Source organism: Onthophagus taurus, chromosome 1 (genome assembly GCF_036711975.1).
Source record: "Onthophagus taurus isolate NC chromosome 1, IU_Otau_3.0, whole genome shotgun sequence".
Taxonomy (NCBI): Eukaryota; Metazoa; Arthropoda; class Insecta; order Coleoptera; family Scarabaeidae; genus Onthophagus; species Onthophagus taurus.
The window spans coordinates 14,544,907-14,558,852 of NC_091966.1; the positions used below are offsets into that span (position 1 = coordinate 14,544,907).

At 32.9% G+C, this 13,946-nt stretch overlaps 1 protein-coding gene and 1 long non-coding RNA gene across 3 annotated transcripts; one reads left to right on the forward strand and one right to left on the reverse strand.

Moving 5' to 3' along the window:
• Positions 1 to 1,302: 1,302 nt before the first annotated feature.
• On the reverse strand, positions 1,303 to 13,426 carry LOC111413142 (differentially expressed in FDCP 8 homolog). Of its 2 annotated transcripts, XM_023044018.2 has the most exons (6): positions 13,224 to 13,426; positions 12,979 to 13,136; positions 12,805 to 12,927; positions 2,470 to 2,666; positions 2,373 to 2,417; positions 1,303 to 2,188 (listed from the first exon to the last, which is right to left on the reverse strand). In XM_023044018.2, exons 1-6 carry the CDS (start codon positions 13,356 to 13,358, stop codon positions 1,524 to 1,526), a joined length of 1,323 nt encoding a protein of 440 aa, XP_022899786.1. In that variant the 5' UTR covers positions 13,359 to 13,426; the 3' UTR covers positions 1,303 to 1,523. The 2 variants fall into 2 exon arrangements, with proteins under 2 accessions (XP_022899786.1, XP_022899787.1); XM_023044019.2 differs by lacking the exon at positions 2,373 to 2,417 and having other exon boundaries at positions 13,224 to 13,425.
• LOC139430415 (uncharacterized) lies at positions 6,928 to 11,759 on the forward strand. The gene is made up of 2 exons (XR_011640905.1): positions 6,928 to 10,864; positions 11,279 to 11,759. It is a non-coding gene; the product is annotated as an uncharacterized lncRNA (long non-coding RNA).
• Positions 13,427 to 13,946: the final 520 nt, after the last annotated feature.

Consider the following 13,946-nt stretch of genomic DNA (forward strand, 5'->3'; position numbering starts at 1 on the left):
CTGGTCTAGACAATTTATCGTTAAAGTCAACTAATTGTAATCTGTCGCAGAAGTAGCTTCTAAACAAGCATATAGCTGCATCTGATAGACCAATGAAATGAAGAATTGAAAAGAGAGTTTCATGATGCAGTACATCAAAGTAGAAATCAAGTAGTACAAGTGCGGTGCTGAGACCCACAACCATCGCCCGAAAAATATCGTCGGTCACATCCAACGACTGTTTGCTAGGAAGGATACTAAATCTCTCCAAGTGCTCTCTCAGTCTGGTAGCAATTATTCTTTCAAAAATCTTCGACAGAACAGGCAAAATAGTTATAGGCCTAAGATCTTTCAAATGAGATGGGTTGTTGGTTTTGGCTAATGGAAGCACCAAAGCTATTGACGATATTGTATTTGGTTATGGTTAAATGTAAAGAATAACAAGAAGAACAGGGTTACCTAAAACATTAAATTTTCTGTATTAGCACATAATTCTAGAATAAATATATCGTTATGTAGGTTCCATTAAAACAAAACATTTCTTTTTTACTTGCAAAACAAAATAAAGTAATTTTTGTGTTAAAAGACAAGCATAGAAACCAATCAAAATAAATAATTTTTACAACAACCATAACATATATGGTTGTTAATAAATTTATTAACATCCATAAAAAGCGGTTCTGCTGCGACAGTGGGAATATAGGTCAACAAATTTTTCATTACATAATAACACCTAACGGCTAAAGCACTTGCGTTATTTTAAAAATTGTTCACGGTCATTTTTGACCCAATTTTGTTTTTTTATGAGGATTAATATTCGTCAATATGTAAATGTTTCAAAAATTCAGGTCCACCAAAAACCAAAAGCATGTAGTAAAAACATTTAGCAACCAAAAAAGGATTTTTATATAAAGAATTGTTTCAAAAAAATTTAATATGATTACAAATTTCTAATTGACCCAACTCACGTGTAATTGAAATTTTGAAAGTGAACAGACTCAAATAAACGATTAAACAGGAAATAATTCACAGCATATTGTTTCCCATTCTGTTTATTCTCTAAGGATTATTCAGTAACGTTCATAAATCTAATCCCAAGGAACATTTATAGCATAGTATATTTTATGGGGAATATTCGTGGTATTCAAGATTCACTTACATAATGAATGTGCTAGGTTAAGGGATTTTTATGAGGGTATTGGGGTATACACGCACGCGTAAATTAGCAAAATCCAAGGAAAATTTTTTCATACAATGACGTGTCTACACAAAAAACGGGTCAAATAAAAAGGGTTTCTTATTGATCATAAAAAAAACAACATATTTTAAAGTATCAAAACACCTTATTTATTTATTATATTTTAAAAGCTGTTTACTTTTGAACTATTAAAAACTCCGTAATCACATTATCTCCATAGATATAAACTTTTCCACAGAGAAACATTAATAAAAAAATAATTTAAACTGATTAAAAGAAACAACACATTTAAAAATTGATGAAAACATGTAAACTCGATACTATAAAAACATACATCTATCACAGATTAATCATCGTCATTGCTAATTTCAGCCTTCTTAAGCCTCTCTTTGATGCGAATGCATTTCAGGCAAACGTTGTTCTTTCGGCTGAAACAATTTTTATGATAAACAGCACCACAATCAGGACAAAGGACGGCGATCGCATCAAACGGAAACAATTCTTCCGTATTTGAACAAATCTCGCATATGTGACCTCTACCCTTACAAATCTGGCAATCCTTTTTAATATGATTCGAAAAAATCTGATACAAATTATGCAACTTAGTTATCAATTCACCACTCTCGGTATTCACCAAATCTTGCAAACTATACAAATTGACCGTTTCAATTAAGTGCGGTATTTCAACACATTTCCATAACAAATGATCCTCTTTAGCGATGCGACAAATTAATAAATACTTTCGCATTCCGTGAAGTTCTTGTCGGCATCTTTTAACTAAATTTAACTCATGAACAAGTGTAAATAATTTCGGATTTTCTTTTTCTAAATCAATATAAGGCCTATTTAATGTTACTTTGAGCTGTTGTAAACTTGCTTGGCACACAGGATGTGGTGTCATGTCCCAATTATGTACTACACGCGCTGGTGTTACTGCTAAACTTCCCCAATGACAAGCTGAACAGTAATACATACCATTATAGTCACAACGTCTTATATCCATGCCCATACCTAAAGAAAATAATTATTTTTTCTATATAACTTATTTTTAAATATATTTGTTTAATTTCTCTTAAAACACGCATAAAAAATAAATTATAAAAAGACATGCGAACATCTATGTAAATAATCTAGGTGTATAATCTATTAGAATGCACGTTAAAATCAAACTCATTAATTAGTTATTATTTTTTACCTGGTAGAATCAATTTGACCAAATAAGATAATCCTTTAGGTACAGCTGATGTATACAGATAAAATTATGAAAGAATTATTGAGATAACTTTACTTACTGACTGCCAAAGGTGTTTTACACTCAGCACACAAATATTTTTGTGCGCTCATTCCAGTTTCCGGACAAATACGCAGTTCATAACCACCCCTTTCACTGGCGATGATATGAGCACAATCTCTAACGATTGACGATAAGCACTTGTGGTGACAAGAAAACCCGCAATCTTCACATTCATACCAAGCTTGAACAACACTCCTAAAAAACTAGATTTTATTAGAAACAATTCTAAAAAAATTAATTGAAAGATTTTATAGAAAAAAATGTAAAAGATTTTAGTGAAGAAATAACATTAGTGGTTTTTGGGAGACATTTGCCCTCAATGAATTCTAATTTGAAGCTTAATTTCAGAGATGAATTATTCATGACTCTAAAAAGAAAAAGGGACATTCTATTAAATGGTAATTCTATGTAATGAAAGTGACAGACGAACTTTGACTTAAAAAGGAAAGAACTTTCATTTCCAATACTGGGTATATATTAGATTTTTTTAATTATTTTTATTTAGTTAATCTTATCTTTCGTATATCTTTCGTCATTAATCAAATAAATTATGTCTTATTTGGATTTTTTATCATGAGTTATACAATGAATATCTTTTTACTCAAATAAACAGGTAAGAAACAAATGTTTCATAACATATTTACAATTATTGCGTTACAAAATACTATTTTCAAAACAAAATACAATACATATTTTTCAACAAATGAACATAAATATTTGTATTGGACTTTTATAAAAAAATATTAATCCGGATAACAAATTTATTTCTAGGGTAATTTAAAAAATACTTTGTGGGAAACGTTGAAAGAGTTTGGTGATTTCCTACAGATGTAAGTCACCATCAAAGTTTTTACGAAAATTATTATTGACATCGGAAAAATGCTCATGAGCTCTTCAGTGCAATGTCTTGCACATTAGACAAAGTTAAATCAGTCTATTTTTAAGTGTACAACAGAGTTGATTCTTTTCACACGGATGAGGAAGTTTGGCAAGCCCAGAATGTCATCCCTTGCTAATACTCCATTGGTGTTGTCAAAAGAAGTCAAATATCATGGGCATCACACTTAACAATAAAATGACATGGAGAGCCCACCTAGATACTAGAGTAAAAAAAGCGTACGTTGCATTCGGTCAATGCCGGAGGGCTATAGGTAAGACATGGGGTTTGTCACCTAGAAATGCCCTCTGGATTTATACGGCTGAAATCCGACCTATGCTTACATATGGTGCAGTAATATGGTGGTCAAAGACCTTACAGTCTACATCCACTATTGCACTTAATAAAGTACAGACACTTGCGTGTTTGTATGTTACAGGTGCGCTGCGGACTACCCCCACTGTAGCCATGGAAAATATGTTGAACCTAACGCCATTTCATTTGTTCATTCAAGAGGTGGCATTGGTGATCATAATTCGACTGCGAGCTGCAGGAATTCTAATGGGTGAGAGATATATTTCATATTTTCAATTAACTCAGGACTTGTTATGGGTTGCCATCTTACATTGGAGAAGGCCGCAGCGCATAACTGTTTTATACTTCATTGGACAAGAGGACACTCGACTTGTTCAGGTAACAAGCACGCTGATAGGCTTGCCAAAAGAGCTGCCAAACGAGCGCCATGTACGCCTGAACCGATAATCGCTCCGTCCTTGTCAAGTCAGATTGAGATAGTTAAAGATTTTACCCCCAAAAAGTTTATGAACTGGTGGGATAGGGTTAAGGGCTGCCATCTCTCTAAGAAAGTATTACATTATCCCTCAGCAGAGGTAACCTTGTCTTTCGTAAGGCTTGGTAGAAACGCTTTACAAACTGTAACGGGACTCGTCACTGTAAGGTAAACAAGCATCTTTATAACCTTAAGCTTGCTGTTAGTCCTCTCTGTCGCCTCTGTGAAGAGAGCGCGGAGACGGTTCGACACATCTTGTGTGAATGCCCCACTTTGCAAGACCTCAGAATGAGAGACTTCGGAGAGGAATGGCCGAGCAGATGGCATCAGGAACACACCTCTGAGCCGTATCCTAGCCTTCGGAAATTCCTTAGGCTGGTTGATGTATCCGGAGAGAGTGCAGGAGGATGTACAAAGGGCCCGTTGGGGCCTAGGTGCTATATACGGAAGCATACCCTCCCCTTTCCTACATACATGCAAGTGTACAACTGGAAACGTACGAAGACTCTAATTGGACGAAATTCAGTACTAATCATAATCAATACACTTCGGACTAAATTATCAGATGAAGATATTTTACGGTAGCTCCTTTTCCTGCATATGAGAAGGCCTACACTGATCCCAAAGGTGCTACCAGGCGTGTCCGGAAAATAAGTACTGTTTTGAAAAAAAAGACCATAAGAACATTTTTTCAAAACAAAATTTATTTTTAGATGTAAGAGCATGTCTTAAACTTTTTTCTACTTATTTGTCACCATTGTTCAGACATTTGTCGCAGCGGAAAACCAACTTTTCTATACCCTCTTCATGGAAAGATGCTGCCAGTGACGACATGGTTGTCTTAAATTTTTGGAGTGACATGACAAACCCAACTTTTATCACCGGTCATAATTTTACTTAAGAATTCATTTCCTTCATCATTGTATCAGGAGTAAGAAATGTCAAAGCGCTTCGTTTTGTGACAATCTCATCTCGTCAACACACGGATTCCACGTAAACAGCTGCTAATTCCAAAAAACTTAACAAACTTAATAAACTCTCCCAAATTGTTAAAAACTAAATATGACAATTTGAAATCAACTCGAGCTATTGTTTCTTTGGGATATCCACTAGAATATTGGCACTGTCTTCTCATTTACTCAATCATTTGAAATCCCAAACTGAAGTCTGCGAAGGACTGGGAGAGATTGGGAATTTTCGTAGTCTTTCAACGTATAAGGAACTAGTCAAGCACATTTTTAAACAAGCGCATTTCAATTCTAGAAGATATTGAGACACTTTTATGACTAAAAACAGAACAATACGTTAAATAAACGTCAAATCTTATAACACTAGTTTCGCAAGGGCTTTTTGCTCTGTCTTATATCGCTTTTTATGTAGTGTATCCTGGGAAAAATCTGAAGCAACGTTCAACGTTACACAAACACTGTCACGTCAATCTAAAAATTTGGAGAATCGTTGAACCTCAACTACAATCAAATTTAGGTACGGTTCAAGCTCTTCAAAAACTAAGATGATCAGGTCTTTTTACAGATTTTCAGAAATTGCTTTGCATACAGTAAGAAAGTTCATTATTGAATCTACTGTTATAGTGCTGAATTCAACGAAAAGTCCAATTGGTTATTTGAGTTGAAAAAAATATCTGTCTGAATCCAGTGAAGCAATCCTACCCAATCTAGCTAATGGACTACATTTCTAGTTGCATTCATTAATATAATGCTTGAATTCTGCTTATTACATTTCGTGGGGTGTATCCACTTAAAAATCCACCAACTGATATGGTCAGAATTTCTTACTAACTCTTCAGGTAATTGTTATCCGATAAAATATCTTTTTAGTGTGATTGTATTATATTACCCAAATTCGTCACATTTAATGCTCTCTAAAGGCATATTTTTCGATTCTGTTAATCTTTTCGATCAGTTAAAACGTTAGCCATTTCTAATTTTAAAACCGAAATCATACGAATACGTAGGGTTTCGGCGTACGCGAAGTTGTAGCGTATTGCAAAATTCCACGAATAAATTTATCGATTTTAGACGGTTTGCTGTGCTAACTTGACACTTTTGCAAAAGTTTTCAAATCTATGATAATAAGAAATAGTGAAAGCTATTTAACAGCAAACAAATTTAGAATCATTTGATGCATTCGTATTATGTTCATGCACAGGTAATCCAAACAAGGGATTGGTGCGAGTATTATCTCCTCGTGGATATTCCGTCGTCGTCCGAGCCCCCATCGATCAGGTATACGAGGCTGCTCTCAACGCCAAGTCTTTAATTCAAGACCTTCCAATTATACAAAGATATGCGAGCATTCGTGTTGCTGGGATCGGTTCGCAAGGATGAACATTACTAATGGTGTAGTTACAATGTTGGTGTAGTCTATTATATCCGTTTCAGTTAATTAACGAAGCAGTATTGATATTACTGAAGTTAACCTCCTTTTACCACAAAAACGACCTCTCCACGTATTATTTAAACTCATCTTTCGCTGGCGGATTTTGACTTTTCATCTTTAAAAATTATAAATAATCAAATATTGCATATTAATGCGCGAATATCGCAAGTTTAATCACATGCATCCCGTTTAGTAGAACCATCAAACATCCAATACACCTAATTTACAATTTAAAAACAAATGTCGTCAAAGAAAAATCGCATAAAATTGTTATTTCTTTATTCCCTGGTTGTTTTTACTTTATTTACTGGTTGTTGTATGTTCTACCTGGTGATTTTAATTTGCATTACTGCAATATAATAGTTCTGAACAAAAGTGTGTCCACTAAAACAGAAGCATTTCCATTGAATTGTATCGTTTATAGTTATCACTAGGGTGGCTTGAGGACACCTTCTGCGTCTGTTCGTCTTGCAACAAGACCTCAAAATCCTATTCCATCATTCCATGCATACAGTATCTAGGCGAACCATGCTTACTGTTAAGCACTCTAAGAAAACCTGCCTGCTCACCTCACCTATTAGTAAAGAGCACGCGTGGTGGAATTGGATTTGGACTTGTGGGAGAGATAGAACAATCTGCAGACCAACTCGCGGACATGCCAGATGATATAATTAGAGATGAATTCGAACTTTTTAACCGCAACAAATTTATTACATACATGATTTTGAAGCTGACGACTGCTGGCATGACACTTTTGTATTCCAATTCGATCAAATTCGTTAAAGGGTTAAGTGTATATAAACGGATAAAACTCGTAGCATTATTTTTCATCACTACCTACTTCTCCGTCTTAAAAACACACTTGATGAGCCTGAGAATTGAGGTTCCAATGAAAGACTGTATTTAACAAAAATTTATTAACAATTACCAAGGTACGATGACAATTTGAATCTCCACTGATTGCTTTTGCTCTAATAAAAGCGTTTATTTTGTCTCTCGGATCTCTAGTATATAGGATTATTACAAGATTCATTCGTATTTAAAACGTTATATATTCAAAACCATTACACCTACAGACATGAACGATATATCAAATAATTTTTATTTGCGTTCCCTCATAGGAGTATGCAAGTTCGCAGATACCTGAATGACCAACTTTCGCATCGCTGGATTGGCCTCCGGATCGCTAGATTGCGAGTAACATACTCTTATTTTCTTGACCACCTAGGTCACTTGTCTTAACGCCCTGTCATTTCTTTCTTTGTGCCCCCACTATCAAATACATTGGAAGAACTCAGGGAAAGGATTAATGCTTCAGTGATGAAAATTTATTTGAAAATATATCGTTTTAAAAGCGAACGAGTCTTTTGAGTAACCCTGTATATTAATTACATCGCGCTATTAACGAAGTTTACAATTAAACTAGACCATAGTTTTTTTAAATTAGCAACACTCAATAAGTAGGAAGGCCGAATTAAGACAATATCAACAAAATGAACAAAAAGAATGTTAAGCCTTTCAAAGGGACGACGTTTATGTTAAGATTTCACATATTATTTTATTTTTTATACGCACTTTTGAATATGTAAAAAACCTTTCATTAATTCCAGATTAATTAAAGGGCAATTCAAGGACAGGCTAAGTGCTATTTTTGTGCATTCACTATCGTGTGTAGGCCATAAAGCTGACAATTTTACCCAAAATGAAGCAAAACTGTTTAAATAATAATTGGGAATCATTTTATAAGACGAATACATGTTTTGCCGTTCCATGATGTCAAACACCTATAACGACGAAATAGTTCAAGACATCAATCATATTCAATAAAATAAAAAAATGGGAGAATATCTTTGGGTTATTATTTATAGTTATGGACCGAGAAAATAAACACAAATTTATAGCCAGCTTACTTCCGATCAATATATTAGGATACTGGAGCATGTACTGGTTTTGCCGACCAGAATATTTATTAATAATAGGAACAGCGTTATTGTTTAAGATTCTTAAGTTTAATTCGTTGTTGTTAATTATCTTTTCAAGTTTATTTCATTTCGAAATGTCTTGCCAGTACAAAATATTTATATTATTATCATTACGATATTCGTTCGGGAGTGTCATACATTTTTAGACATCTCAATGCGCGGGTCTGTTATCGTCTACAACTCGGGTGATTTTACAAGAGCGTTTCTTTGGATTTGACATGAGTGAAGGGAAAGCGGCACCGGAATCTTATGAAACGCTTGAAAGGGTTTTAGCTGCATTAGAGAATTGGATGGAAGCGCAACACGCGATTCATGCTACAACATTTTATAAAAACGCGAGCAGTCATATATGAGATCAATATGAATTGCTGGACAAATTTAATAATAAGTTACACAATTAGAAGCTAACAAGAATTTGAGTGCAGTGCGCGTCAATCTACGCATCGTCATAATCTGGTACGCAAGATTTGTGACTCTAGTATGCGACAGATTTTATATGTAGGATTCAAATCATTCATTCAGTAACGGCACTGGACAATGGAAATAAATTACAATTTGGGTGAATATGAGCGATGAAGCTCATTTCCATTGTACACATCCAAGTACTTGAAATCTAAGGTTTTTAGTGGTAAAGAAAATGCTGAAAAAGATAATGGGTGTTGACGGAAAAGCTACTGAGTGCTTACAGAAAAACATTACTTTTGTTAATAAACGTTGCGCTGAGTTAATTTACTTTAGTTAATAAAGATAAATAGTAGGTATACTTATTAATTAATGAAAATCACTCTATTCTCTGCAGCACCCTGTATACAAAACAGAATATTTTCTGAAATCTATGCCTAATTCCACACCTGTTTCGCAGAGTTGAATAAATATCTATGGAGCCTTCGAGTTGTTAGAGTGTCAATTTATGAGAAGACATTCAGCAGAAATTACCATGTAAGTATTCTAAAACATTGAATTGAACAACATTTTATGCATTCCCCGCGGATTTCTATGATAATTCACGTGGTCGTAACGCTTCAGACCAAGGAAATCGGAGATGCAGCAATTGTACAACCTTTCCAGTTTAGAAACGTACAATTTGGAAGTATAAAAGTTTAAGAAAGTCTGCTAAACCTGCGTAATATACAGTAGGTCTGTAAAAATCCCCTACTTTACAGATTAAACGTAGAAGCAGATCCAAAGATTTAAATTTTTTGCAATTACAAATTATTGATAAATTTGTCCGAGTGGGAAAGAATCGAAATTCTGTGTATGACTAGAGTTGGGGTCGAACTCAAACTCAAAAAAAAAAATAGTTAACCTCTTCAATGCAACATATCCTGATCGCCAGCCCATTAGCCAAAGTATAGTAAACCGAGTTATAACTAATTTTAAAGATGGGCATGTACGAAATCTCTCAAAGTCTGGCCAAACAAATGTTCCAAGTGAAGTTCAACAAAACGTGGTTTTACTTGTGCAAGAAAACCATCATGTTACTGTAAGGGATATTGGGTCAAATCTGGCCATTTGTAAATTAACTGTTCACAAAATATTAAAAACCATAAAATATCATCTCTATAAAGTAAACCTCATTTACGAGCTCAACGAAGATGATTTTGATAGGAAATAGCAATTTTGTGACCAGTTGGAACAATCTTGCAACGACGACAAATACTTCGTCAAAAACATAATTTTTTGAAACTTGGCAACATTGAGTGGACAAGTAAACAGACAAAATTGTCGGTAGTGAGCTACCCAAGTGAGCAAGAGAGTCGCACATCTGGTATGGAATAGTACTGGAAAGATATTTAGGTTGTTACAAAACGATCTCATTCTTTCCATAAAGACCAGATTTCGCGATAATGTTAACTCAACTCAATTTCAACGCCACCACACTATGCCGTCCCTATTTGTGCTTATTTAAGCAAATTATTTCCTAATCAATGGATTGGGAGAAGATGGGAGAATTGAGTGGCCTACAAGAGCACCAGATATGGCTCCGCTGGACTTCTTCCTTTGGGGATAACTGAAGAGTAAAATTTAAACCACTTGACCAAAACTTTGGATGATCTAAAAATCAGAATCTGAGCAGAAGTTCAGTAAATAACTCCTGATATCTTAGGGAATTATCAGGAAAACTTTAAAAATCGTTTAGGTTACTGTCAAGCTGCCAAGGGTACACAATTTGAACGTTTAATTTAATTTTAATTTTTTGTTTCATTTAATTTATTAATTTTGTTTGTTATTTATTATTAAAACGATTATTAACCATGACAACATAGACAATCTGCTTATTACGTTTTTATCAATTTCAGCACAAGATTTTTCGTGAAACCTTGCCATGTATGAAGAACTAATTGTAAGTATTATAAGGATCGCTGGTGACAAGTACACATGTTATTAATATTTAAAATCGTATAAATTTACATTTACGTAAGTTTTAGTTTGAAGACAATTCTCTAAATTTCGAACATTTTGTTGGCACTAATATTAGCAGTTGTCAGAACTTTTTTGTCTACCACATATACAGTAAACAGTAAAAACTAATTATTAAAACAACTACATTTACAATTTACTGTCAGCTTCCTTTCTTAAAATTATACAAGAATTTAGTTAGGACTTCTTCCTGATCACTAAAAGAAATAGGGCCGTTAAGTATTTTTTTTATTGGTTTATTCGCAAGTTTTTTAAAATTGATAGACCCTATATTTTTTAATTTTTGATTCTGAGGCTTAGTTTAAAAAAAAAATAATAATAAAGTTTGAAACTACAGGGCGCGAACTGAACTGAAGTACGTCACTCAGAGTTGAGCGTACGATTGGAGCGTATAAAAATCAATGCTACGAATCTTATGCACTAGAAGAAAACGGGAGCGAACGTAACATCTGTGATTTCTTTCTTCTTACTTAAAACGTCGTCTGGAGTCGGTGGTGGGGAATTTTAAACTTTTACATTAATTATTGCAAAAATTAACCAATTTTCGAACGTGAAAACGTTACTAATCGGTCTAATTTAATTTAGATTATATGGCATGGAGCTCGAATGAATTTTAATTTAATTTATTAGTTTATAATGCATGTTACAGTCTGATTACGGTTATGTAATTGAAATTGTTGTTTTGTTTTTCTTTTTGTTTTTCTTTTCGTTGTGATGGGTTAGTGGAAGAACAGTGAAAACTCATATTGAGCACATTTAATGTAAATGATACTGATTATATTACTGTAATTGAGGAGCTTAATAAAGTATTATTATTATTATTATCGATTTTTTGAAAGACGGTCTTTCTAATCGATTGACCTTAAGAGCCCTATTGTCATTATCATTTAGGAGTCAAGCCAAAACTCATACTTTGTTTGATTAAGACTGATTAATTTACCAGACACTATAAGGGGAATATTTAACATAAATGGAATGAAAATTCATATTAAAAAACGGATTATGATAATTATCTTTTTCAAATTAACTACAAATGTCACCCAAAAATTAGCATCATATAAACACCTTTAAACAAAAATAGTATAAATATATGTATATTTCGTTAATTAATTGTCGTACCCGACGTCAACATTGCAACTATGCAACCAATATCACAGTATTGGTGTTGCAATACGCTACTTGCAATATTGGCTGCATAGTTGCAATGATAATGTCGGGTAGGATAATTAATTAACACACTGTATACAGGTGTTTCTAAATTGATGCGAGAGATTTCAAAGAGTGATTTTTCAGCAAAAATTAAAAACCGCTCCCCACCGAATTAGGTACATGTAGCACTCTAAAGTTAGGGGGAAAAATTGTTTTTATTTAATAAATCCACTATGGAGGAATTTAGAAAAATGAAATTTGGCAGATAACTGTTGCTAATAAAATGATAATGATTTTGTATAACCAGAAAACGTTATTACAAGGGGCTGAAAAAATCAACCCCTATAATACTTTGCATCAGAACTTTTTAATGCATCTACATTTTTCTATTTAAAAACTTGATTTAAATAGAGGGATTCAATACGCAACTTTTTTTGTTTCTTGACATTTTTTGTAATCAAACTAACAATTTGTTAGTTGTAAAATAATGTAAAGAGATAAAAAAGTTCCAGATTTTTTCCTTTAACTTTAGAGGGCTATAACTTGGAGGAGAAGGGATTATGAAAAAAAATATTAAATACAAGACACCCCTTAATGTTTGCTGAAATGCTTGTATATAAAGAAAAATCCTTAATACAGAATTTTCTTTGTGATTTCTAAATCATAGATATTTTAATAACAAAATTTGAATCACCCTTGATTCAAAAATCTTACCATATAATGCCAGTACAATGATCACAATATTTAGATTGAGAAGATCGTAACAAAGGCTGTAAATTCAAATGATGTCCTCTAATAACCCTTCTAGAAACACCACTACTTTTATTTCTAGGATGACTAAAACAATAATTATTAAATAATTTAAATCGTATAGACCACTCGACTTACTTAGGATCAACCAAAGCTTCCCTACACTCCTGCAATCTTAACCTTAACTCAATTAAATGTCTTACCAACCACCTCCGTTCAACAGAACATTGCTCACAGTTCAAAACCAGCTCTTTACATCTTTCTACTGCTTTTTTTAGCTCGCTTTCTGTGGCTTCCTTTAAAAAATTAAAGTAAAAATGTATTATCAGCATTCAAATTAAGACAAAGAATGTGTAAATAGGAAATTAAAAAAAAAATCTAACCTTGTTGAGTGCTAACTGGAGCTCTTCAGTAACCAAGGCCGGTGGTAATTGATCCTCCGATCCTGTTTCGATTGAAGGACATGTAGAAAAACATGAGGTTGGGGTGGAAAGTCCACAACGGGATTCATCGCTCATCTCTTTAAAATAAACATTAAAACATAAACGATAACAAAGATTAAATGACTGACGTTTAATTTTGACATTTGACAATTTACAAGTTTTTAGGTTATGTTGGACACCAGTTGTCAACTGGGGACTAAGCAATTATTTAATAATTTCTAATTATTTATATTTTATTTTAAAATTTTGTTTATAACTTGCTATTATAATTAATGAAACATAAATATGTAGTTTTTAATAAAATTTTTATTGTAAAGTCGTGTTTTTGATAATAAGCTTGAATAAAGTAATACCAACTTAAATCAAAATGTGTTAAAACTTTAATTATTTTTTGTATAAATATTTAAAATAATGTTGTATTAACTTTATTAATTAAGTTATAATTAATCGGTTACTTTATTTGTTTATATTAAAATTAATTTTTTTAAAAAAACTTGTTTGATATTTACATAATTTCATTGTCGTTTTAATATGTGTGAGTAGATTTATTTATTTTGTAAGTAAATATGGTTAAATAGTTTTTAGATGTAATTAAAAAATGTTATTTGACATGTTAAATAAGTAAAAATAGATAAGAGAAAAGTGAAAAATTTAATAATTGTT

Bases quoted from the DNA above. Each gene is read 5' to 3' on its own strand.
- LOC111413142 (XM_023044018.2), bottom strand. From the start codon at position 13,358: ATGAGCGATGAATCCCGTTGTGGACTTTCCACCCCAACCTCATGTTTT. The intron at 2,418-2,469 runs GTAAGTAAAGTT...TGTATACATCAG, and splicing joins TAAAACACCTTTGGCAGTCA to CTGTACCTAAAGGATTATCT. The intron at 2,189-2,372 runs GTAAAAAATAAT...TATTTTCTTTAG, and splicing joins GGTCAAATTGATTCTACCAG to GTATGGGCATGGATATAAGA.